Below are 26,325 nucleotides of genomic sequence, written 5' to 3'. Positions count from 1 at the left end.
TTGCCAAACTAATAGATGAATATCAAAAGAATACAGAACTGTTATTCAAGGACATGAAAAAAGCTTTTCTTTCTTCTGAGATTTTTTTTGCATTCTTCCATAAAATATGTATTCTTTATTAATCTATTTTTTAAAATAATATATTTTTTCAGCTTCTAAATAATAAAATCTTCTAAATATAGTTTTTTAAAATGTATGCAGTGATATTTCATTATGGTTAGCAATATATTTCTCTTATTAAGTGAGAATGATCTAGCCCTTTTAAACAACAAATTTAACTTCTCAGTGTCCAAAGTTTCAGTCTTTCAGCCTCTGTTGATCTTCAGCTTTTGCTGAATTCTCAAACTGTTACTCCCTCTATCCCTTTTTCATTTCATCCCCTTTCTCTATAATACCATCTTGGCACTATTTATGTCTTTGGTACTTCTTGGCAGTCTTGTTTTGTCAAAAATCTTGTTTCTATATTTGGTTTCACTCACCACAGATAGTCAGCAATATGAGAGTCTGACTTCCAAAATCAGAATCACCTGCCAAGATGGCAAGGATCCTCAATCTGACTACTGTGTTTTGTTGTTGTTTGCTCTCAGTATTCTTGGACCAAGAATAAAATAAAAAAACAAATAGGGGATCAAGCTCTATACTACTATTCAGAGATCTTATAACACTGCCCAATGTCTGTAAATATTGTATCCCATTAAAGAAGTTTCCTGGAATCTCTCAGCCATGATAGAAGTGAAATTCCATTGCACAAGTACTACCTGTAGTGAATTTCATTTTTTTTGTTGTTCAGTTCATGACATGTCTGTTACCTTTTTCCTTTCTTCTGAGAGAAAAAAAATATCCATTACACATTGCTTAGAGACTTCTGAGAAGTTTATAAGACTTTGGCTTTCCTTATTTCTGAACTTCAGTCACAGTAGTTTACCATCTATTTCCCTAGATTTTACTCTACCCATTTTTGTGTTTTGTGTGTGTGTGTGTGTGTGTGTGTGTGTGTGTGTGTGAAATGGATGTAGATGTCATATTTCTCTCTCACAGCATAGATCTTGCTGTGAGGACAATAACACCTAGTGGTTTCAAGTGATTGTTATCTTTGTAGTTTTCCAGTAAGTCAGATTATCTTTAAGATGGTTGTCTGGCTGGAATTAAGGAGTTAAAGGACTCTTTTATTGTACTGTTGGTGGTCCCTTTCCACTTTTCTTCTAGAATACTGTGCCATGTCAACAATACTCAGACTACCTAGACGCTTACAGAGCATGAAATGTACTATCTTCAATTGGCTCATTTATCTCTCTTACAGCTATTATCTTAATGATCTTCATTATCTGAGACACTTTCACATCAAAACGAGAAATTTCTTCAGTTGATATCAGTTTTTAATAGAAGAATGTTTTAGGTGGTCATGAGTTTGGGTTTTTCCCTGAAAGCAAATGTTCTCATTTTAAGAAATGGTAACCAGCTGGGGAATTATTAGGTTTCATTAAAAAAAATGCTAGAAACAGACCTGAAACTCTGCTTCCTGTGTAAAATCAGGAAGAATTTTGGATTCCTAGACAGAGTTATTCCATATAGCCTTTTATACAAGGAAAGGAGATTTTATAGGCAGTGAAAGCTTTGGAAGTTTCTTAATGTATGATTCCAATTCAAGAGAACAGAAATCAAACTTTTCAAAGAGAAAAAGGAATTTCTGAGGTGTAGTGCCTTTTGGGGAAGGGAAAATATCATCCATGCAAACTCTTTAGCTAGATGAATGATGAACGAAACCTGTGACTTGGGGAAGCAAGGGACGTGGACCTAGACAGCCCCTGTTATTATATTGAATGGTATGGATATGCATATCTATGAAGAGGTCAGTTTCATGAGAGTGTTTGAATCAATTACATTTTCTTATATTTGCTCATGTGTCCTTATGAGCTTTCTTGAGTGACTTATGCATTTTCTTTATGTATTTAATCCTATGACATCTTTACAATTTTTGTGTAGAAAAATCATAGCTGTCCTATATTTTGTGAATTTACTACTTTGAATACTTTATATCTTATGTAAAAATGAAGACTCTTTTCATCAAACACAAATGCTAGAAAGAAATTATATTAAAATTATTGTCTATTGTGGACCAGAAAAAAGTGGAGGATAAAAAACTGAAGGGAATAGTGACCAGAATGTTTGTGTATAGCACAATTTTCTGTGTTTTCTGTGGATCATGGGTGACACTGGCATTGGAGTCATCAAGGATCAATTTTTAGTTGACTTGTTTTGGAAGACCTTATCAAATTCTTTGTGTAATTCTCTATTTCTTCATGCTATATAACAGATGTGGCTATATACATTTTAATTATCTTCATGGTATTTTCCCCCATCTGAGAAATCATAAGCTTTCCAAGTATTCCATGAAATGGTGCTTTTTGTAATTTGTGAGTGTGTGTTGAACAAAGCCATCAACTTCTTTGTCTCTTCAGGATAACTTATGAAATAGTATTCACTTTATTTTCAATGTCTTTAACTCTTTAAAAAGAATGAAGTAAAATGAAGTCATGCCAAGAATACATTGGCTATGCTTGTACTTCATTCTTAAGGAGAAAATCAATTTCTTAGGCAAGACTTGAAAATCCACAATGAAGTGAATGAAGGAAAACATGTTGGATCGTCTTTGGGAAATCACATAATTTTTTTTTTATTGTAACTTTTTATTGACAGAGCCCATGCCTGGATAGTTTTTTTTTTTACAACATTATCCCTTGCACTCATTTCTGTTCCGACTTCTCCCCTCTCTTCCTTCACCCCCTCCCCCAGATGGCAAGCAGTCCTATGCAAATTAAATATGTGTATCCTAGATACAATATATGTGTGCAGAACTGAACAGTTTACTTGTTGCACAGGAAGAATTGGATTCAGAAGGTAAAAATAACCTGAGAAGAAAGACAAAAAATGCAAGCAGTTTACATTCATTTCTCAGTGTTCTTTCTTTGGGTGTAGCTGCTTCTGTCCATCCTTGATCAATTGAAACTGAGTTAGATCTCTTTGTTGAAGAAATCCACTTCCATCAGAATACATCCCCATATAGTATCATTGTTGAGGTATATAATGATCTCCTGATTCTGCTCATTTCACTTAGCATCAGTTCATATAAGTCTCACCAATCCTCTCTGTATTCATCCTTCTGGTCATTTCTTACAGAACAATAATATTCCATAACATTCATATACCACGATTTACTCAACCATTCTCCAATTGATGGGCATCCATTCATTTTCCAGATTCTAGCCACTACAAACAGGGTTGCCACAAACATTTTGGAACATACAGGTCCCTTTTCCTTCTTTAGTATCTCTTTGGGGTATAAGCCCAGTAGAAACACTGCTGGATCAAAGGGTATACAAAGTTTGATAACTTTTTGATCATAGTTCCAACTTGCTCTCCAGAATGGCTAGATGTGTTCACAATTCCACCAACAATGTATCAATGTCCCTGTTTTCCCACATCCCCTCCAACATTCCGTATTATCTTTCCCTGTCATTCTAGCCAATCTGACAGGTGTGTAGTGGTATCTCAGAATTGTCTTAATTTGCATTTCTCTGATTAATAATGATTTGGAGCATCTTTTCATATGGCTAGAAATAGTTTCAATTTCTTCATCTGAGAATTGTCTGTTCATATCCTTTGACAATTTAATCAATTGGAGAATGGCTTGATTTCTTATAAATTAGAGTCAATTCTCTATATATTTTGGAAATGAGGCCTTTATTAGAAACTTTGACTGTAAAAATGTTTTCCCAGTTTATTGTTTCCCTTCTAATCTTGTTTGCATTAGTTTTGTTTGTACAAAAACTTTTCAATTTGAGATAGTCAAAATTTTCTATTTTGTAGTCTATAGTGATCTCTAGTTCTTCTTTGTCATAAATTCCTTCCTCTTCCACAGGTCTGAGAGGTAAACTATCCTATGCTCTTCCAATTTATTTATAATCTCATTCTTTATGCCTAGGTCATGAATCCATTTTGACCTCATCTTGGTGTACAGTGTTAAGTGGGTCAATGCCTAGTTTCTGCCATACTAAATTCCAATTTCCCCCCCAATTTTTGTCAAACAGTGAGTTCTTATCCCAAAAGCTGGGGTCTTCAGGTTTTTCAAACACTATTGGCTGTTTTGTCCTTTGAACCTAACCTATTCCATTGATCAACTAGTCTATTTCTTAGCCAATACCAGATGGTTTTAGTAACTGCTGCTTTATAATATAATTTTAGATCTGGTACAACGAGGCCACCTTCATTTGATTTTTTTTTCATTAATTCCCTTGAAATTCTTGACCTCTTGTTTTTCCATATGAACTTTGCTGTTATTTTTTCTAGGTCATCAAAATAGTTTTTTGGGAGTCTGATTGGTATAGTGCTAAATAAAGAGATTAGTTTAGGTAGTATTGTCATCTTTATTATATTTGCTCACCCAATCCAAGAGCTTTTAATATTTTTCCAGTTGGTTAGATCAGACTTAATTTGTGTGGAAAGTATTTTGTAGTTTTGCTCATAAAGTTTCTGATTTTCCCTTGGCAGATAGATTCCTAAATATTTTATACAATCAGTAGTTACTTTAAATGGAATTTCTCTTTGTAACTCTAACTATTGGGTTTTGTTAGTGATATATAAGAATGCTGATGACTTTTGTGGGTTTATTTTGTATCCTTCAACTTTGCTAAAGATGTGGATTATTTCTAAAAACTTTTTAGTAGAATCTCTGGGGTTCTCTAAGTATACCATCATATCATCAGCCAAGAGTGATTATTTGGTTTCCTCATTGCCTATTCTTATTCCTTTAATCTCTTTCTCAACTCTTATTGCCAAACTAGCATTTCTAATACAATATTAAATAGTAATGGTGATAGTGGGCAACCTTGTTTCACTCCTGATATTATTGGGAATGGTTACAGTTTGTCCCCATTACATATGATGCTTACTGATGGTTTTAAATAGATGCTACTGATTATTTTAAGGAAAAGTCCATTTATTCATATACTCTCAAGTGTTTTTAATAGGAATGGATGTTGGATTTTATTAAATGCTTTTTCTGCATCTATTGAGATGATCATATGGTTTTTGTTAAATTGGTTATTAATATGGCCAATTATACTGATAGTTTTCCTAATATTGAACCAGCCCTGCATTCCTGGTATAAATCCTACTTGATCGTGGTGTATTATCCTGGGGATGATTTTCTGTAGTCTTTTTGCTAATATCTTATTTAAGATTTTAGCATCAATATTCGTTAGGGAGATTGGTCTATAATTTTCTTTCTCTGTTTTCAACCTATCTGGTTTAGGTATCAGTACCATATCTGTGTCATAAAAGGAATTTGGTAGTACTCCTTCAATCCCTATTTTTTCAAATAGTTTATATGGCATTGGAGCTAATTGTTTTTTAAATGTTTGGTAGAATTCACATGTAAATCCATCTGGTCCTGGTGATGTTTTCTTAGGGAGTTGATTAATAGCTTGTTCTATTTCTTTTTCTGAAATGGGACTATTTAAGCAATTTACTTCCTCCTCTGTTAATCTGGGAAGCCTATATTTTTGGAAGTAGTCATCCATTTCAGTTAGATTATCAAATTTATTGGCATAAAGTTGGGCAAAGTAACCCCTTATTATTTCTTTAGTTTCCTCTTCATTGGTGGAAAGTTCTCCCTTTTCATTTTTAAGACTAATAATTTGATTTTCCTCTCTCCTTTTTCTAATCAGATTTATCAAAGGATTATCAATTTTATTGGTTTTTTCATAAAACCAACTCTTAGTTTTATTTATTAGTTCAATAGGTTTTGTTACTTTCAATATTATTAATTTCTCCTTTTAATTTTAGAATTTCAAGTTTGGTAATTGATTGGGGTTTTTTAATTTAGTTTTTTTCTAGCTTTTTAAGTTGCAAGCACAATTCATTGATCTTCTCTTTCTCTATTTTATTCAAGTAAGCCTCTAAGGATATAAAATATCTCCTTATTATTGCTTTGGCTGCATCCCACAAATTTTGGTATGATGTCTCACCATTGTCATTATCTTGAGTGAAATAATTAATTGTGTCTATAATTTGCTGTTTCACCCAATCATTCTTTAAGACGAGATTATTTAGTTTACAATTACTTTTTGGTCTATTTACACCTAACTTTTTGTTGAATGTAGTTTTTATTGCATTGTGATCTGAAAAGAAAGCATTTCCTATTTCTGCCTTCCTGCATTTAATTTTGAGGTCTTTATGTTCTAATATATGGTCAAGTTTTGTGTAGGTTCTATGAACTGCTGAGAAGAAAGTATACTCCTTTCAGTCACCATTCAGTTTTCTCCAGAGATCTATCATACCTAATTTTTCTAATATTCTATTTACCTCTTTAATTTCTTTCTTATTTGTTTTGTGATTTGATTTATCTAAATCTGAGAGTGCAAGATTGAGATCTCCTACTATTATAGTTTTGCTATCTATTTCTTCTTGCAACTCTCTTAACTTCTTTAGGAAGTTAGATGCTATACCACTTGGTGCATATATATTTAATATTGATATTGCTTCATTGTCTATAGTACCCTTTAGCAAAATATAGTTTCCTTCCTTATCTCTTTTAATTAGATCAATTTTTGCTTTTGCTTGATCTGAGATAAGGATGGCTACCCCTGCTTTTTTGACTTCATCTGAAGCATAATAGATTCTTCTCCAGCCTTTTACCTTTACTCTGTATGTATCCCCCTGTTTTAAATGTGTTTCCTGTAAACAACATATTGTAGGATTCTGACTTTTTATCCAGTCTGCTATCTGCTTCCTCTTTATGGGAGAGTTCATCCCATTCACATTTATGGTTAAAATGACTAATTCTGTATTTCCTGCCATCCTAATATCCCCAGATTATGCTTTTCTTTTTCTTGCCCCCCTTCCCGCTTTCCCTAGTATTAAACTTATTGGTCCCACTTGTGTCATGCAACTCTCCCTCTTTAGGATCCCTCTCTCCTCCCTTTGAATCCCTTTCCCTTTCTTGTACCCTTCCCTTATTATTCTTTTTCCTTTTCCCTTTTCCTCTCCCACTTTTTAATGAGGTGAGAGAAGATTCTCTGTAAAACAAATATGTCAATTATTTTCTCTTTGAGCCAACTTTGATGAGAATAGGATTCACATAATGTTCCTCCCCATCTCTAAGTTCCCTCAGATATGATAAGTTTCCTCTGCCTCATCGTTGCATGTAGTTTCCCTCTTTTTTATCTCCCCTTTTCCCTTTTTCTGACACTATTCCCTTTCCATTTTTACTTCCCTTTTTATGTTATATCAGTAAAATAAAATTATACATGTGATTTTTATGTATATCCACAACAGAAATACAGTTCTCAAGAGTTCCTTTTACCTTTTTCTACTTGTCTTGAGTCCTGTTGTTGGAGATCAAATTTTTTGTTTAAGTCTGGTTTTTTCTTTAGAAACAGATGGAATTCCTTTGTTTCATTAAATGTCCATCTTCTTCCATGGAAAAAATGTTCAGCTTAGCTTGGTAGTTTAATCTTGGTTGCATTCCAAGTTCTTTTTCTTTTGGAATATCAGATTCCAGGCCCTTCGATCGTTTAATTTTGAAGTAGCCAGATCTTCTGTGACCCTTATTGTGGCACCTCAGTATTTGAATTGTTTTTTTCCTGGCTGCTTGTAATATTTTTTCTTTAGTCTGAAAATTCTGAAATTTGGCTACAATATTCCTCGGAGTCTTTATTTTAGGTTCTTTTTCAGAAGGTGTTCGATGAATTCTTTCAATGCCTATTTTACCTTCTAGTTCTATTACTTCTGGGCAGTTCTCTTTGATGATTTCCTGTAAAATAATATCTAGGCTCTTTTTTTCATCATAATTTTTGGGTAGTCCAATGATCCTCAGGTTATTTCTCCTAGATCTATTTTCCAGGTCTGTTGTTTTTCCAAATAAATAGTTGACATTTTTTCCAATCTTTCATTTTTTTTTGGTTTTGCTTGACTGATTCTTAATGTCTCAATGAATCAGTCATTTCTATTTGCTCAGTTCTGATTTTTAGTGAGTTATTTTCTTCATTAGCTTTTTTTACTTCTTTTTGTATATGTCCAATTGAGTTTTTAAATGAGTTGTTTTGCTTTATGGAATTTTTTCCCATTTCACTATTTTTTTTAGTGAGTTATTTTCTTTTTCCAAATCACAAATCCTACTTTCTTGGGAATTCTTAACCTTTTTCAATTCATAAATTCTGTTTCCCTGTACTTCTTGGGAGTTTTTTACCTTTTCCAATTCACATTTCAGGAAGTTTTTGCTCTCTTGCATAGCTTCTCTTTCCTTTCCCCATTTTTCTTCTAGTTCTCTTTTAAGGTTTTTAATAGTCTCTTCTAGGAGCGCCTTTTGTATTGGGGACCAACAATTATCTGGAGATTGTCTGCTATTAGTCTCTTCAGGGTTGAAAAGCTGCTCTCTTTCTGTATAGAAACTATCAATCGTCCTTTTGATTTTTTTTACTCATTTTGTTAAAGCCTGTAGGGTCTGCCTTCAGAGCCAGGAGGTTACCAGCTTCCTCTGCAGAGCAGTGATTGGTACATGGACAGGTAGCTGTCCTACCAGAAAGCTACAAAAAGCAGCGAGGTACTGGAGTGCTCTGGGAAAGAGTTCCCCACCCAGAAGTAACTCAGGCCTGTAGGGCTGAGCTGGGAAAGTGCCCTGCAAAGAACCTCCACTGTGTGAGATAACCACTGCCCTGGGGCTGTGGGTATAAGCAGCTGAGCAGTGAATGGCCCTGCAGGACCCAGAAGTGTCTCTGCCCTGGGAAGCACAGTCTGCTGGGGAAGTTCTATTGCTCCAGGCCGAGCCCCCCACTGTGCAGAGTAGAGGCTGCCCAGGCTGTGCCTCCCTGCCGTGCAGATTTGTAACTGCCCCGGCAAAAGCCCTGAACTGCAGGATGTGGCTGCAGGGCTGCGTTTCAGTCTGCCTGAGTCACTTCCGGGTTTGGGTGGTTACAGTCAGATCTTGTTAGGTTCTGGTGTTTTTTAGAGTACCCTCTGTTTTGGGCTTTAATTTCTCTGCCAGTTTACTGCTTTGCAATCAAGGCAGAGCAGTTAGCTTATAGCAGAGTCATCTCTATAACTTCTCTAGCCACAGAGATCCCCACCCTTCCCCTCCCTCCCATCCCTCTACCCTCTCCTCCCCTCCCCAGCCCCTGGTCTGCTCAGGATATTAATCTCTCACTGCCTGTGCTAGTCTGTTCCTGGCCCCTCAGTACAAACCTTTCCTGGCGAGCTTCCAGATTATCTTCAGCTGGTAAATTATAGTGCTTCTAATCTTCATGAATTTAAGCAATGAAGAGCTATTTTTGAGGCTTAATTTAATAGTTGGTTATGAGGGGAATGAGAGGAGCTTAGAAAGTCGCGTGTGCCTTCTCTGCCATCTTGGTTCCTCACATAATTCTTTTTAATAAATTGAAACATCTTCTTGGAAATTTCTTATCTCTTCTTTTTAAGCAACTTGATTCTTTTGGTGACAGGCAGTGTTGCACATTGAAAGAGAGTTGGTCTTTAAACCAGGAAGAATTAGATTCAAGTCCTACCTAAGACATACTAGTTGGTGATCTTGGGCAAGGGATTTACCTTGTACTCTGAGAAATTCACTAAGACAATTTGTGGGCTAGGGCAAATTGTTTATTTCTATTGAGGGAGTTAATTTCCACACCAGGACTTTCCTAAATTGATAACATCACAATCAAAACAACTATATCTAAAATTAATATAGTACTATAAGGTTTGTAATATGCTTTATGTATACTATCTCATTTGAATCTAACAACAGCCCCTTGAGGTAGGTGCTAGTATCTTCATTTTATAGATGAAAGAGTAAGTGAGGTTATGTTCCTTGTGCAAGGTGAGATTTGAATTCAGTCTTTTTGATCCTTAATATCAGTACTGTGATACTTAATATCAGCACTGTGCCACTTAGATGAATCAAACTTTTTTTTTTTAATCTTTTGGTTATGTTATGTGATTGTAAACTATAGAATCCTATTGTCTCCAAGGAATTAAAATTAATAATTAGTTGGAGGGCAAGGGAGATGTGCATGATGGATAGATAGTACATAGTAGTATATAGTGGAATCTGCACACGGCTTGTGTTAGGGTGACATAGTCTCTGAGACCCTGAGGACACCATCTGTAATGGTGGAACACTGAAACTGGATTTTTGTGGAGACTTTGTTCTCCACAAACTATAAGACAGAAAATTCACAAATAATGCATAAATAAGATCAAGTAGTATATTGAACTTTATCACTATTAACCACAGTACTGTCTCTGAAATCAGCAAAAATTATTTTACAAAGAAGCATTGAGACTAACATTCAAATCTTTGAATTAACCTTTCCTCAATGAATTTATAACATAAAAAGTGATAAAGTAAAATAAGGTAATGGGGTAAATACTGGAAAGAGTTATAATTATTAAGTTTAATCATCAATTCTATAATATCTATAATATAATTCTACAATAATTCCCTATATTTCTGGGACCAATGACATATTTGAAAAATTTTCATGACCAGCAACAATTCATCAACACAGTTCTCTATGTAATGAGTGAGATAGATCTTTTATGTTGCCTTTCTCAGAAAGGTAATGAAATAACAGCAAGTATGATAAAATATTGTCTCAGTTATTTGTCTCAGTTACTTCAATATCTTAGAAGATCTGTGATTTTGCTGATGTGTGTACCTTCCACAATACAAGATAACCACCCTTTTATGCCTACCAATATGATTTTCATACTTTGTGAGTGTCAAATATATGTAATTCCTTCTATATAATCTTCTAAAGGTGATCTCTGTGAATTTAGCCTCACCATAACTGGTATTCTGAGAATTAAAGTCATATTACTTAAGAACCCTTCCCAAGAAGCATGAAAACTAAATTCCTTAGTATTTTCTTCTAAGGAAAATTATTCCAACACTTAAAGTCATATAAATATAAATGAACAAATTTTGGATGTAGTGGGTTTCCTTTTCTTAGAGGTTTTAAAGAAAAATATATATGACCACTTGTTAATATATTGTACAAAGTATTCTTGATCAAGTATTGGTTAGACCAGAGGGCCTCCTAGGATCCATTCTAATGCTGTGATTCTCTAATGGGCCTAGGAAAATATTTTTACCAATACTTTTTTTTGCATACTAAAATCTAGAACAAAACATTTTCTCATATATATGTACACATTGCAGATCAGCAGCATATAAAATTTATGTCAAAATCACTATTTTGTTTGATGAAGTGAAAAAATAATATCAGAGATGCATTTGATATTTTTTTCCATTACAAAATCAGAAATGTTTGTAAACATACATGTACCAAAATTATCCCTAACAACCTATTTCTAGTTCAGAACTAAAAATCTTTCCAACTTGACAGGATTTAGCTGTTATAGGCCAGAACTCTGAACTTGAAACAAGGATTCTTATAAGGTGCTAATTCAGTGGAATTGTTGAGACAATGGTTATCTAGTTTAGCATGGTGATTAATAATTCTCTAGGTTCAGTATTATTGATTTAATCTTACAACAAATAATGATTTCTTAGTGATATAATGATTGGTTTGTACTCAGAGTAGAGCATATAAACTGAGACAAACTCAGCCAAAAAAAGCAGAGACAGATTCATTCCATTGTCCACCTTTGTGGTGGCTGGTGGCTGAAGCACAAAACCCTTGAACTCAGACTCACTTCATCTCACACCACTGTGGTGGCCTATCTTCCTGTATTTTCTCCACTGGAACCAAGTCCCCTCTAAAGGCCACAAGAAAGCTAACTGAGAACTAGGCAAAGGAGACAATAAAGAATTTTGGACTTTAACACCTGGCTATTCTTGTGGTGATTACTCAACTGAAAAGAAGGCTGCCCCAAAGACCTCCAGAAAACCAAGGAGAACATTACACTTAGCTTACACTAGGTTTATGTTTCATGATATAGATTTTAAGAAAGAAAATAACATTATACAATTATTCAGTGGAGCAGAACTTTAAAAGACATTATTTAAAAATATAAAAAATATCAGATGTGATTTCTATATGTTCCACAAATAGTGACATAATTAAAAAGCAAGATAAAGAATTAAAGGTTTGATGAAAACAGCTATAGTTTTCCATTTGCTGAATCTTCATAAATCATGTTAGAATAAAAATAATTGTTTTAAAAATACACATATGCTAAAATGATTTACTTGCAACAAAGAAAGAAATAACTCAGCTTTTGGTCCTTGATAGTCATCTTTGGAGCTGCTCCTTTCATATCAGTAGCTAACATAATAGCCAAAAGTATAGAAATAAACTCCTATAAAAATATTATAACCTTTGAAAAAGTTGTCAAACATTAGATAAAATTGTAAAAATAAAGTAGAGAAAAAGGTAAATAAAAATAATATTTAAAACATGAAGGTAATATTCCCTGTCATGTTTGAAAGCAAATATGAAGGTTTGTGGAGAGGCAAAATAAAAAATAACATGGTAAATGGAAGTGAAGTTGTTTTTATGTTGCCTTTTCTGGACTAGGATTCATATTTGCATTTCAGGAGCTCAACAAGAGCCTCATCTTACATCTGGCTTCTAAAACAAATACTGATTAATTTATAAATATGCACATCATATTTAGATATCTAGCAGTTCAAAGTTCTCACCATCTTCTTTGGTGCGAGTGAATATCTGTTCACTTCTGACCCCATCTCCAGCTCTGGTAAATGCCAACACCTGAATGCTGTAGTTGGTGTATTTTTCTAGCCCATCTAACTCCAGGGAAGGCTGTGTAGTAGTAACATTTTTAATTTCTCCCAGCTCTGGGGAAGGAAAAAAACACAAATCAGGCAGCTATTGTTATTAGCAATCACTATTTTTGCCCTTCTTTGTACTTATTGTCTAGTTGTGTAGAGAATATATCCACCTGTCACACATTTAAATTATATAGAAGGGATAATGCACATTCATTAGATAATGATGAGTGCCATGTAGCAATTTGGAAAGAGAATTCACATACCAATTGCCTCAGAACATTTGGCAGAAAAATAGACATAAAAAAATAGAACATAGCACTCAAAATAGAGTGTTACAAACCAATTTCAATACTACAATAGTCAATGCTTGGACCATATCTCTGTTGTGATTGCCTAAAGAGACAATAAACAGGTATGGATTCAAATGGAATTGGTATTGACACAATGCATTATTTTTTTCATTTTGAAAGAATTTTTGATGTATGTATTTGTTATGTCATTGTAATTCCTCTAATATATTTTCTTGCTAACCATCCCAGAGAGATATTTTAAAAAATACAGAATGATAAATAGGAAAAATCAGCTTAACAGAGTAATACTTCAACAGAGTCCAAAAATATCTTGAACCTACAACATTTTTACCTCTGCAAAAGGGAAAGAGGATATCTGCCTTGGAATCATGCTTGTTCTTTATAATTTTGCAGCATTGAATTTTGATTTTTTGTTTATGTTTTTTTTTTCCATTTCCAATTAGTGACATTACGTATTGTTTTCTTTGTTCTCCTTACTGTCCTCTTTCTCAGGTCATATAGATATTTCCATGCCACCTTGTATTTGTCTCATCTGTTATTTATTTTTTGAAATATATAATATTTTATTTCTCCCCAATTACATGATAAAAACAATTTTAGATCATTAACTAGATTTATGGGTAGGAGTGAAATGAGTTTCTGATATTTATAGTAGATAGTCTCAATATCTAGAGTTCCTAACATAACTGAAACCATAGATTAAAACTAAGTAAGAAACAGAGTCAGAGAAAGGGAGAGAGAAACCAATACATTACACACACACACACACACACACACACACACACACATATATATAATATATATATATATGAAAAAATATATATCTGAAAAGTATAAAATAACTAATAAAAACCATGTAAGGCTGGAAAACTTTAAAACATGAGTTAAATATAGCAATTCTAATAATAATAAATTCTATAATCAATCAGAAGAAATACTTTCAAATATAAAGGAAAAAAAATTCAAATAACATATTCTATGCTCTCCTGAAACAAGATATTGTGTTCTGAAAAGCAAAGGAGCCCCAAACACAACTGAAAATGAACTATGTAACCCTGTAAAGATGGGCCTAATCATTAATTAAAAAAGTGAGTATTCAAATTTTTTAAAAAGCTGCTTGAAATAATCCTATAAGGCAAAACAAATTTGAGTAGATTATTTGTATTGCAAACTCCATTTCACACCTCCTACAATTTACAGCAACAAAAAGGCAGTGAAAACAAATAAATAGATCAAAGAAAGTACAATAAACAAAATAAGTAACTCCAGGGAAAATAAAAATAAAACTAAAAATTGTAAGAAAAAGACACTTAGGGAGTTAACAACAACAATACTAGAAGTAAGAACAGAAAAATAACAACAAAAACACTCTTTAGGAGATATCTTTCTAAGAATACACAAGGAGGCAATGGAGAAAGCAAGACTCAAAACACCTCACCACAGATGAATCAATATATTTGTGGGAATAAACTAGAGAGTTGGAGGACACATAAATGTTGAGAAAAAAAGAAAAGTATGGAGGGGAATAAGTAATTTATCCTAATCAAGCAGATGGTTAACAACAAAAGGAAAATAACTTATATTTTTCCTTTTATAATTTTTTAAAAAAATTTAAAACAAACAGAAAAAGAAAAAAAAACATTATAACATTTAGAGGAGAAATATACAAGGGAATTAAAATATGTAACAATAAATTTCCATTTCAAGAACATATATAAAATAATAAAATACATTGTATTCAAAAATGTGCATCTTTTCTTTGCTTCCTTTTATTCCTTCTTTATCCCTTTCCTATTAAACATTAAACTTATTTTATTCCTGTTAATCTACCTGGTCCTATTCTATTCCCTCCCCCTCTTATTTCTTTATATATTTTTAGGGTGCTGTCCCCTTCTTGATATACCTATACATATGCTCTATCTATATCTATGTTCATATCTACATCTATATTTGTCTTCCTCTTTAACCCATTCCTGATTTGACTAGAATTTCAAAATTACCAGTCCTCCCTCCCTCCCAATTATCTAATTCCTCCATTGGTTCTTGCTATTGAACCTCATTCAGATAGCATAATTATTTTTTCTTTTACTGCTTTCTACATGATTTTGCTTTTTAGAATCACATACTACGCAACTCTACCTAATTTTTTTTACTACCCAATTATTAATGACTATCTTAGAGAGATAGTTCACAATTTCATGAATAAAACATAAACAGTTTGTTCTTATTGAATACCTTGAAATTAGTTTTTGATGTTGACTCTTTTATGTTAATTTTTCTATTGAGTTTAGTTTTTTTGGCAACAAAATCTTGAAATCAGAGAGTTTATTGAATGTTCACTTTTTTCATTGAATATGTACTTAATTTTGCTGAATATAATATTTTCAGTCACAACCCCAGGTCTTTTGGTTGTCCATAGATATTGTATTCCAGGACCTGCACTCTTTTATTATAGACACTGGTAGTCTTATGTGACTCTAATTGTAGTTTCAGCATATTTGAATTATTGCATTGTTGTTGCTTATAAAATTTCTTCTTTGAGTTGGGGCTTTCAAAATTTAGTAATGATGTTTCTGTGTGTTTTCCTTGTAGAGTCTCTTTCAGATAGTGATTCGTGGATTTTTCTTTCTATTTCTACTTTCCTTTTTATTCTATCATATTAGGATGATTTTCTTTGATTATTTTTTTGCATTATTATATAAAAGTTCTTTTTTGGGTCAAAGGTTTTAATAGTCCAATTATTCTCATGTTTTCTCTTTTGGATTTGTTCTCTAGATCTATTGTTTTTCTAATGGAATATTTCACATTTTCTTCAGTTCTTTTCATTCTTTATAATTTGTTTTATTATTTCTTGGTCTCATAACTTCATTGGCTTCCCTTTGCACAATGTTCTATATTCTCTAAAAAGAATAGAAGTGGCACAATGAGAAATGGAAACAGTGGAAATGAAAGTGGGGAATCTCCCATTAAGAGTGAAAAATGTTCCAATGAAGAGCACTTTAAAGGGGTGATATAAATTTTCTAAAATGGATTTAATCCATAGGGATTTGGTGCTTATAGAGATCAATACCTCTGATAGTATTATATCTCTATGGACAGCATCGTACCTCTGGAGAAAGGGAGTCAGAGCTACAGGAAACAATGGACACCCAAAGGAGTTGACCATATGGCAATTCTAAAATAATTGTAGTTTTTCACAGTTCTACCAACAATGTACTAATACATGATCTTCCTATATCCCTTCTAACATTGACTATTCTAATATTTTGTCATCTTTTCCAATTTTAAGTACATGAAATGAAACTTTGAAGTTGTTTTGATTTACCTTTCTCTTATTAGTAGTAATATGGAAATTCTTTCATCTCTCTTGTAATCAGTTAAAATTCTTAAGAACTTTTTGTTCATATATCTGTATACATATTATATATACATATAATCTATAACAAATGTGCTTATGTGAACATATGTCTATATTATGAATTATGAATATGTATTCTCTCTCAACACAAAAATTATATCGATAGATAAGTAGTCAAAGGATATGCAAAAAAGAATTTTGAAAAGAATTTCAAACTATTAACCCATTTGAAAGAATGCTCCAAATTAGTAATAAGAAAAATGCAAATGAAAAAAAATCACTTTTTCTACTTCAAATTAACAAAGATGACCAAAGATGAAAATTGTCAGATTTGAGGGGGCTGTAGCAATGTAGAGACACTAGTGTAGTTATTCATAAATTTTTTGGTTTCAGGATCTTTTATATTTTTCAAAATTGTTTTGACTCTGCCTTAAAGACCTTTTTTTTGTTATTGGTTACATCTATCAATGAAAAAATTAGAATGTCTTAATATTATTATGAAAATAGTTTTCAAATTGTGGACTTCACAGTCTCAGGAATGGTTAGCAGTTCTTGGAAACCTACTGCTCAAGCACATTATTAATGGAGTTGTACAACTATTTTGGAAAGTTATTTAGAATTAAAAAATAACGCAGCTAAATACCCATAACTTTTGATCTTGTGGTTCAACTATTAGGATAATAATAAAAACAACAGCAACAACATTTTATATAGAACTTCAAGAATTGCAAAATGTTTTACAAATACCTTATTTATTCTCAAAAGAAGCTTGGAAGGAAAGTGCAATTATTATGCTTGTTTCCAGATAAGGAAACTGAAGCAGGCAGAAGTTGTGACTTGACCTGGCATTTTAATGAACTGATGCAAAAACAAGTAAGTTAAACCAAGAAGCAAAATTATGAAAATAAACCTGACTCCAGGTAGACACTTCCCCCAACTTCTTTGTAGAGGTGGGAAGGCCATGAGTATGATACAATACACATCTTTTTAGATTTTTTCAATATATTGGGGTTTTTGATGAATTTTCTGCTTATTTAAAATATTATTGTTTTATATTGTATGATTCCTTGGGAGGGGTAGAGAAGGGGAAATTTTGGTAATGTAAAAAAGATAATTTTTTTAAAAAACTAAGAGGAAATACAAATTATTATTGAAAGACAGACATGCAAGAGATGTCAAATTAGAAGTTTAATACTTTCAGTGCAAAAAATAATGGGAATAATAGAGCCTTTGATGACATGATTCTTTAAAATAGAATATTAACAGTTGCATATAGGAAATATTTAAATGTTTGTTGACTGATGTTTAACTTGACTTGGTCTACAGATTATGTGGATTATTTTTGTCATATCTTCAGTATTCTAGTCACATTCTCTTACCTCCATCCAAGAGGTTAGCCCAGTATATCACTCTGAATCCTTGGAGAATTCCATTCAAGGCTTCTTTGGCAAGTGTTGACCAGGTTATGGATATGGTTTCTGGTGATGTAGCTATGGCTTGGACATTCTCTGGAGGGTAACTGGGCACTGAAATAAAAAATGAAAAAAAAGGAATAAATTGTAGTCTAAAGATAAAGATGAAAAGGTTGTCATTATTTCTCAGCACAAACACACATTCTTACACCTCTATAAAATGGTTTTTATATTGTTATCATACCAATCTCTGCTTGATTGGTTTTATCTCTATATTTCTTACCTACTTTATTTTTCAGAAGGGCATTCTTTTTCTTATTAGTTAAAGTGAATTTAAGACCTTAATTTCTGTATTATTGTATTGTGTATTATTGTAATTTAATATGTATGACACTTATCTTCTGCAGCATATATTCACCATATTTTATCATAGTATAAATACTCTTGCCCTTATAGCCCTTAACCCTCCCAGCCAATTAACTTTATCCTCATCTCTTTATATGCATATGTTGCTTTCTTTGCCTTCAGTTTATATTTGTGTTTTTGTTGGAAAGAGAGGGCAGGGGACAATTAGCTGGGCAATTATACATACTTCAAAGAGCTAGAATTATTTTTCCCCCTGCCATTAGAAGTAATTATGTTATTTCCCCTAACATATTGTATTCTTGACATTACATTTTTTTCAGGAAATATAGCAACATCATTTATTAATTGTGTATGTTAATAAAATAAGCTTTTAATAAAAATCTAAGATACATTAAGCATGCTCTATAAACTAGTGAAAGTAAGAGACAAGGAAATTTTAATATACTTTTTAATAGTAACTCCTTTTCTACAAATACCATTTCTAATCATTTAAGATATAACTAGTCATTTTACCCCTCAAAATTAGACATACATATTTCATTTTATACAGAAGTAATTGGAGGTTTAAAATAACTAGCTATTTGCTCCTTTTAATATCAAATATCCATTTACTGATATTATTAGCCTATGCATATCTTTTTGTTCCATCAATATTGACACAGCATGATAAAATGCACAGAGAATTGGCTGTCAAGTCAAGATTCAATTCCAGTTTATGACACATACTGATTCTGTGACATTGGACAAGTCATTTAAATTCTCAGGCAACATTCTAAGATTATACATTTCAAAAAAGGGGGGGGCCAATCTTCAGTGGTAGAAAAAATTTCCTCATTGGGTATTCCTAAAATTGTATCTTCAAAGTCTAACACTAACTATGTATTTCTGGATACTCCTATTAAATTTAAAGTGCTTACAGCACAGTTTGGTATCTTATATTCAAATTCTATTTTACTATTTATGTTTTAATGTTCTATCAGCTGAATTAATATTCCTGAACACCAGAGGGAGATGCATCTTGTGTGGTACAATCTATGAAGTTTAGTTAGATGAAATAATCTTATTTTATTAAATAGTTACTAAAATCCTTTTTTAAAATGGACATGGAGTATTCTTATATTTGTAAAGCAGATTATCTTGTTATATCCTTGCTAACCACTTTCAGGTACAGAAAGAGACACAGAACTTCACATGAGAAGATGCAAATCTAATATTTTAAATGAAATAGAGCAACTCAAAGACAGAAAAAAATTGCCTTTACAAACAAGTATTATCAGAGTTGTGACCAAACCACAATGTAACTCTATGATGAAATAAATAAAACATCTACCCATTTACACACTCCTTTGTCAATAATATGAGTCTAATTTTCCTCTAGAGAAGTCAACATAAACCCAGTAGGCATAAGCACAAGAGGAAAACTAGACTGGTAATTAAATATAACAGTAAGATGAGACAAAAAAATACCTGTTGCTCTTTAGAGAAGAAAAACAATTAACTTCATTACTGGCTTGCAATAGCCAATCAACTAGAAGCACATACCATCCTCTAGGGTAGTGGTAATGATTTCCTGAGAAGAAGGTCCTGTTCCAGCCTGGTTGCATGCCTGTACCACAAGGCCATACTGAGTGAATTTATTTAGGTTGTCAAGAGTATAAATTTCACTGTCTCCAGTGGTATCAATGCTGATAATGTTGAACTGGAAGTTGCCTCCTGTGCTATATTCCCGGTAACCTATCTGGTAGCCTCGAATAATGCCATTTTGCAAGTGTTTCTTTGGAGCCTAAATAGGAAAGAAAAGATAATACTCAAAATAGCTAGAGATGAAATCAACACCTATCCAGAACTTCCAGTCTTAAAAAAAGGAATAAAGGTGAAATTGTAGCTACCTTCTACAATAATCTTCAGTGAAAACCAGATTGCTACCTAACTCCTACATACAGTGTTAAATAAACAGGAATGCTAATTTTCTAGGACATCATTAGCACCAAGTTAAAAAGATGATACTCCAAGGGTATCTAGAATACTTTCTTAAACCTGTAGAAGGGATTAGGGGGAAAGAATGATACCTCTCAAGTTTTTGAAGGAGTATTATATAGAATGAGATTTAGCGTAGCAACATTGCCTATCTTACAGTCAGGAAGACCCAGGTTTAAATTCTGCTATACAGACATGCTCTTTTTCATCCCGGTTAAGTCCATTAGACTTAGTGCTCAGGCAAATGGGAGTTTTGGTTAAGTTGTTACCAACAATTGTGGAAGGACTTTTTATACTGTTATTCTTTAATACTTATAAAACCAGAGGTTTAGGATACACTAATCCCATATGTCTCAAACATGTGGAACTGATTTGGAGTTTTTCTTCTTCTTATAGAACACTACAAGGAATAATGGGTGATAGTTGCAGAGAGGCCAATTTTTGTTCAATGTAATAAAAAATTTCTTAAAAATTTAAAGTAGTCTGAAAGTGGAATGAATTGTTTCAGAACATAGAACATAGAAAGATTCTCTCTCACCAGAAGTCTTCAGGTAGAGACTGGATGTCCATTGGTCAAGGAGGTTTTAGGGGTTAGTCCTATGTTTTTGAAGGTTAGGCTAGTTGAACTTTGGGCCTTTTCCAACAACTGAGATAATATAAGATATTGTTACACAACATCAATTAATTTTCCCCCCAAAATTGAGGAACTGTCATACAATAGTTTATATTCACAATGCTTATGATAAAAAAATCTATTAAGCAAACTGATAGAAAATACTACTTTAAATTATTTTACAACTATTCTTAGTAGAAAAACAATAGCTACACTAAAAGAAAATATTTGTCTATTCAATCAACAGACACGTACTCTATTACAAACTATGTCTCTAGAACCATCAAAGAAAAAAAATCTTATTATTTGATTGAGGATATAAAATTAACTCCTAAAACAATAGAAGTTAAAAAATAGCAATATTTATGTGGCCTGAGATTGTCAGAGAAACATAATGAGATTTGAGTCAGCCAAAGAGAATGAGTAGGATTTAGATAATCATAGGAGAGGAGGAAGGAAATTCAGACAATATGGTGAAAATATTGAGATGGAGAAAGTAATAGAATTATCTCCTATTATACCTATCCCTCGAAAAGGTAGTTAAAGCAATTATCTAACATTTTAGTTGGTTAGAAGAAAAAAAACACAATACTCCAAAACTAAGAAGGTTTTTGATTTATAAGGCCAAAGTATTGCACAAGTGGGATAGATAGGTGGCACAGTGGATTGAGTGCCAGGTCTGGAAAGGTATCTTTTCTCCTTCTTATTAGGTGAAAATTAGGTGAAAAATTAGGTGAAAAAATTAGGTGAAAATTAGGAATAGAACAAAACCAGAAAAAAACAGAGTAATCCAGTTTGTAATGAAGAAAATGCATTCCATGAAGAGAATTGCATAAAAAGAAGTGATTCGCAATAAGATTGAGCAATTAGTTATAGACAGATTACAGAGGGTTTTAAATGATCATATATATTTACTTTTTTTTGGATAAATGAGTAAAACAACCATACTAGCATATTAGAAAGATTATTCTGGCAACAGTATTCAGAATGAACTAGTTGCAAGAGGAGGGGGTTATATATTTTAGATGAAATGAGTGCCATGACCAAAGTGACTTAGGTGGGGTAAAGACAAGCTCAAGCATATTGCAGGGTAGAAAATATTGGAATAGACAGCTAAGCGAGTATGTAGAATGAGAGAATAAAGTATTAAAGGTGATTCTAAACTTTTAAGCCTGAAAGAATGAGTAGAATCACTAACAAAGGTGTGTGGGGAGGAGTTGAGGAATTACTTTATCTCATATAAGACTCAAAAATTTCCTGTTACTTTTCATACTAGATTAATTACTAAAAAGAAGAATTTTGAACAAGGTTAGATTTTTTCAGAGTAGTAATAACAAAACTCTTTAATGTACATGTCAAGAACACAAAATACATCTGCACTTTGAAATGAATAGATCATGGAATTTGGATTTCAAAATAATCTTATATATTATATGGGTCATTGACTATCACTGGAATCAACATACTGTTTCCTATAACAGAATACAAATAAATAATGATATTTTTAGCCCTCATTTTATGTGCTTTTAAAAACTTGTCCTTCAAATTGCATATTATTCATGTTTCAAAAATTATTATTAAAATCTTTAAGAGTTTTTTGGGGGGAGGGGAAGTATTTGCATTTGACAGGTTTGGTACATGAAATGTTTTATATAATAAAAAGCTAGCTAACAAATTTCACAAAGTTTAATTTCATGTATTTGTTTTTCCAGAAACTGAAATAGAAAGTCTAGGTACTGTAAACATGTTAATTCTAATATTAATCTGTCAAGAAGTACAAAAAAAAATAAAGACATAATAACCAATTTCCAGAAAACTAGAGAATTAACCAGCTGTTAGTAATAGCTTACCATCTGGGTAGACTGGTGAGTGAAATAGGTTCTATTCCCAGCCTTAGAAGTTAATTAATGTAAATTTTTATCTTCAAGTTTGCTTTTTATTAGAGAAGAAAATACACTGAACATATATGGGAGACAGTAGAGCACAGAGAAATGATCAGAAAGAGTACTGGATTTGGAATTTGGCAAGTTGGGCTTAAATACATAATTTTGTATGTGTAATGCTGGGGAACTCCCTGGGCTTCAACTTTTAAGGGCATCCCAATTCCAAATATACCTTCTTATGGATATGTATGTGTGATATGTATATTAATATATGTATGAACAAATCAATATTTACATCTATATCAGTTTTGGTGAGAATTTTTACAGCTGCATGAAAACAGGAGTTCAGGAATCTTAAATTAGATCACTTTGAAATTGTTATAAATTTATATTGCTGAAAAGAAAAAAAAACACAAATAAAAGTATCTCCCTGATTATCTTTGATAAGCATTTAAAATCTTTCGACCCAGGGAATTTCCCATAAGTCTGAATATATTTACTAATCCAATCCAAAATGATAGCAGCAAAGGGCTACTACCTTATATACTACATTTGAAATGATCAATGTTGAATCCATATTTTGTTGTTGTTGTTGTTTTATTGATTTCAGTGCTGTAATTGTCTTATATCATGATTCTATATCTCTGAACTAAATTCAGTTGGTTAGAAATGGAATAACTTTACTAACTCAATTCTCTTTGTAAATACTGATTAATTCTTGCTTCAAGGAATTTTGCTAGTCTTGGGGGATGCATGTGAACACACAGGAGTTAGGTTTAGTAATTTTAAACTACCATGCTTTCCACTATAATCTTGCAGGTAAACATAAATAATTATTCTTCTTTCCACAGGAAAGAAGGAAGAAGTTGTTGCTAGCCTCCATCATCAAATTTTCATCCAATCATGTTGTACTCTGTGTCTCAGTTATGGCACAATGTCACATATACTGTTCTGTTCTTTGTTCTGTACTCCCTAAAACCTATGTGTTGGAATCTTTACAAAGTGTTAAGCCATTGGAGTTGATTTAATCTTAGAAAGAGTTATTTTGGGCCAGAACTTGAACTAGGTACTAAGTACAACTGATGGAAACAATGCTTGTGTTCACACCTTTAGAGAGCTCATAAGTATCTAAGAACTCAATGGAGTTCACATGTTTGGGAGATTTCAGAGAGCATGCTGGGAGATATCCCAAAATCCCATTCTCAGAGAAGTAGCATAAATACAGTTCCAGTGAGCGACTCAAGAGAATTTCTCTGGAACATCTACCGGGGTCGGAGAGGAGCACTCTGGGAGGAAGCACACAAAGCTTGCTCTTTGAGGCAAGAGAGATCCCTCGTATCTTCTACCTTGGTGCTGGCTAGAGGCTGAAGAAAGCAGAGGCAGAAGCCAAGGACAAAGCTGCAAGATCTCTTGGAGCCAGGCAGAGAGATAGGCATCAACTAACTAGGCTAATTTGGAAGGAGAAATAAACGTTTGCATTTTTACCAGCTGGCTGCAATTTTGTAGTAATTATTTATTTCAACTGAGACTAAGGCTGCCTCCAGGAAAACCTTCACATCTATGAAAGGAAATTATTCTCATTCAGAATCTCAGCTTACTGAGGAAACTGAGATCCTTTTTAATAGTAGATTAATACTTTACCAATTAAATTATTTATGATTGGAATTCTGCCTCAGTTTACCTGTTTCAACTTTTATACTGCGTGGATAATGCATTCAAGTTTGACTGAAAATTTTACTTGTCAATAGCCTGATTTGGAACCTACACTAATCTGCTTTTTGTTTCTTTAGAATTTTAGAAGGTCAGTTAGAAAGTGACACTTTTATTTTTAATAATTTTTATTTTTATATCTTCAGAGTGATTGTATAGGAAATGTGTAGACACACACACATATACACAAACATGTAGTAAAAATATGAACAAGGGGTTAAAGCAATAGGACAGAAAAATTAAGAGGTAGTTATGATAGAAACAGAGTTTTTCTAATGCAGAGAAGTAATAGAGTAAGGGCACAAAATGAGATACTTTTTGGGACATGGCTAACATAAGAATTTATTTTCTTTGATAATATTCATTTTCACAAGTGTTTTGCTTTTAATTTGGTTTTAGGTTTTAATGGGAGGGAGAGTAGGGATAGAGAAAAATAAATTTTTGTTCAGTGGAAAAGTAAACATAATTTTTATATTAAAAATTTTGAGGAAAGAATTAGAAGGGTAGAAATACCTTCTGAGAGAAAATGATAGAGCTTACTCAAAGAATAGAATATTTTAAGTCAGAGTAAACCCAGCATAAATCAATGATTCCTTGAGATATGAAAAATATTAGACTAGAACAAAAGATTAAAAAGCAGGTAAAATGTATAAAATTGAATTTTAAAAACATGTAAAGTGGAAAAAAATCAAGGAGAGAGACCTTAAGAATCAGGACTTAAAAGAGGACCAGTTAAAATATTATAAAATATCCATATCACATTAAAAAGTCTATCAAAAAAGGAAATAAGGGATGGAGGGGAACTTCTGGATTTATAGGAAAATCTTATCAAATATTTAAATAATTGGTAATTTAAATAATTGGTACTAATTACCAATAGTACAGAAATTATTCTCAAAAAAATTGAGAAAGAAAATACTAGAGAAGTACCAATGCTTTTTTCCTAGGGAAAAACAAAGCAAAAAAGAACTAGGGATCAATAAATTAACGAACTGATTTAAATAAAATCCTGTTAAGCAGACTTTAGCAACTGATCCTAGAAATCATTAATTACAATCAAATTGGACTTATACCAGGTATTTTTCAGGATGGTTCAACCTTGAAAAAATATTTTTTCACATTAAAAACAAAAAAAAATCTCAAATTACATGATTATGAAAATCAATCCAAAAACACATTTGATGAAGCATAGTATTTTTAAAAATAAAAATCCAAAAAATAAAAAATAAAAATCCAAAAAGACAGAATGGAACAATTTTTTTTTCCTTCAAAGACAACTTAGAAGTTTAGCAGAAAAGGTCTCTTATACCAGGATGAGACTGGAGATCAGTTTTAGAGCAGGCTATATCAATATAGCCCTGATCCTAGCAAGGGAGCAGTGGGCTTGGGGAGTCACTGAATAAGCAGTGAATACAGCAGCAGCATCAGCAGCAGCAATGCCACTGGGTTCTGGAGTTCTCAGTCCATAGTTAATGTGAACGAACAACTGGTCAGAAGGAGATTACATGGGTTTCCTCGCTTGCACTAAGGGAGATGCTATTGCTTTACCCATATTCAGGTTTTTTTTTTTTTTTTTTTTTTTTTTTTTTTTTTTGCACAAAAGCCCAGAATCTTGGGTAGTGTTCCCTCAACCCAGTAAAGAAAATGTTTCTATAACAAAGAGTTAAACACCGAGTAACAAGTTGAGAAAATGAGTAAACAACAGAAAAAGATTCTGACCATAAAAAGTTACTATGGTTACAAGGAAGATGAAAATACACACTCAGAAGAAGATAATGAAGTCAAAGCTCCTACCTCCAAAGCTTCAAAGAAAAATAAGAATTGGTCTCAGGCCTCCACAGAAGTCTTCAAAAAAGATTTTGAAAAGAAAGTAAGAGAAGTAAAGGAAAATAGGAAGTAATATAAGAGTAATGCAAAAGGACATACACAAAGCTAATTAGGAGA

General features: G+C 32.6%; 1 protein-coding gene across 2 annotated transcripts in view; it reads right to left on the bottom strand.

Moving 5' to 3' along the window:
* DSCAM (DS cell adhesion molecule) overlaps nt 1-26,325 on the bottom strand; it is a 683,895-nt gene that overhangs the window by 101,586 nt on the left and 555,984 nt on the right. For both annotated transcript variants that reach the window (XM_031959192.1, XM_031959191.1), the window contains exons 17-19: nt 19,741-19,981; nt 17,800-17,946; nt 12,662-12,817 (exon numbers count right to left, since the gene is read on the bottom strand). In XM_031959192.1, coding sequence (XP_031815052.1) covers nt 12,662-12,817; nt 17,800-17,946; nt 19,741-19,981 — 544 coding nt within the window. The remainder of the gene's footprint in view (nt 1-12,661; nt 12,818-17,799; nt 17,947-19,740; nt 19,982-26,325) is intronic.

This window comes from Sarcophilus harrisii, chromosome 3, assembly GCF_902635505.1.
Source record: "Sarcophilus harrisii chromosome 3, mSarHar1.11, whole genome shotgun sequence".
NCBI lineage: Eukaryota > Metazoa > Chordata > Mammalia > Dasyuromorphia > Dasyuridae > Sarcophilus > Sarcophilus harrisii.
Note: the sequence above shows the minus strand (reverse complement) of the source record. Positions and strands in the feature narration are given on the sequence as shown.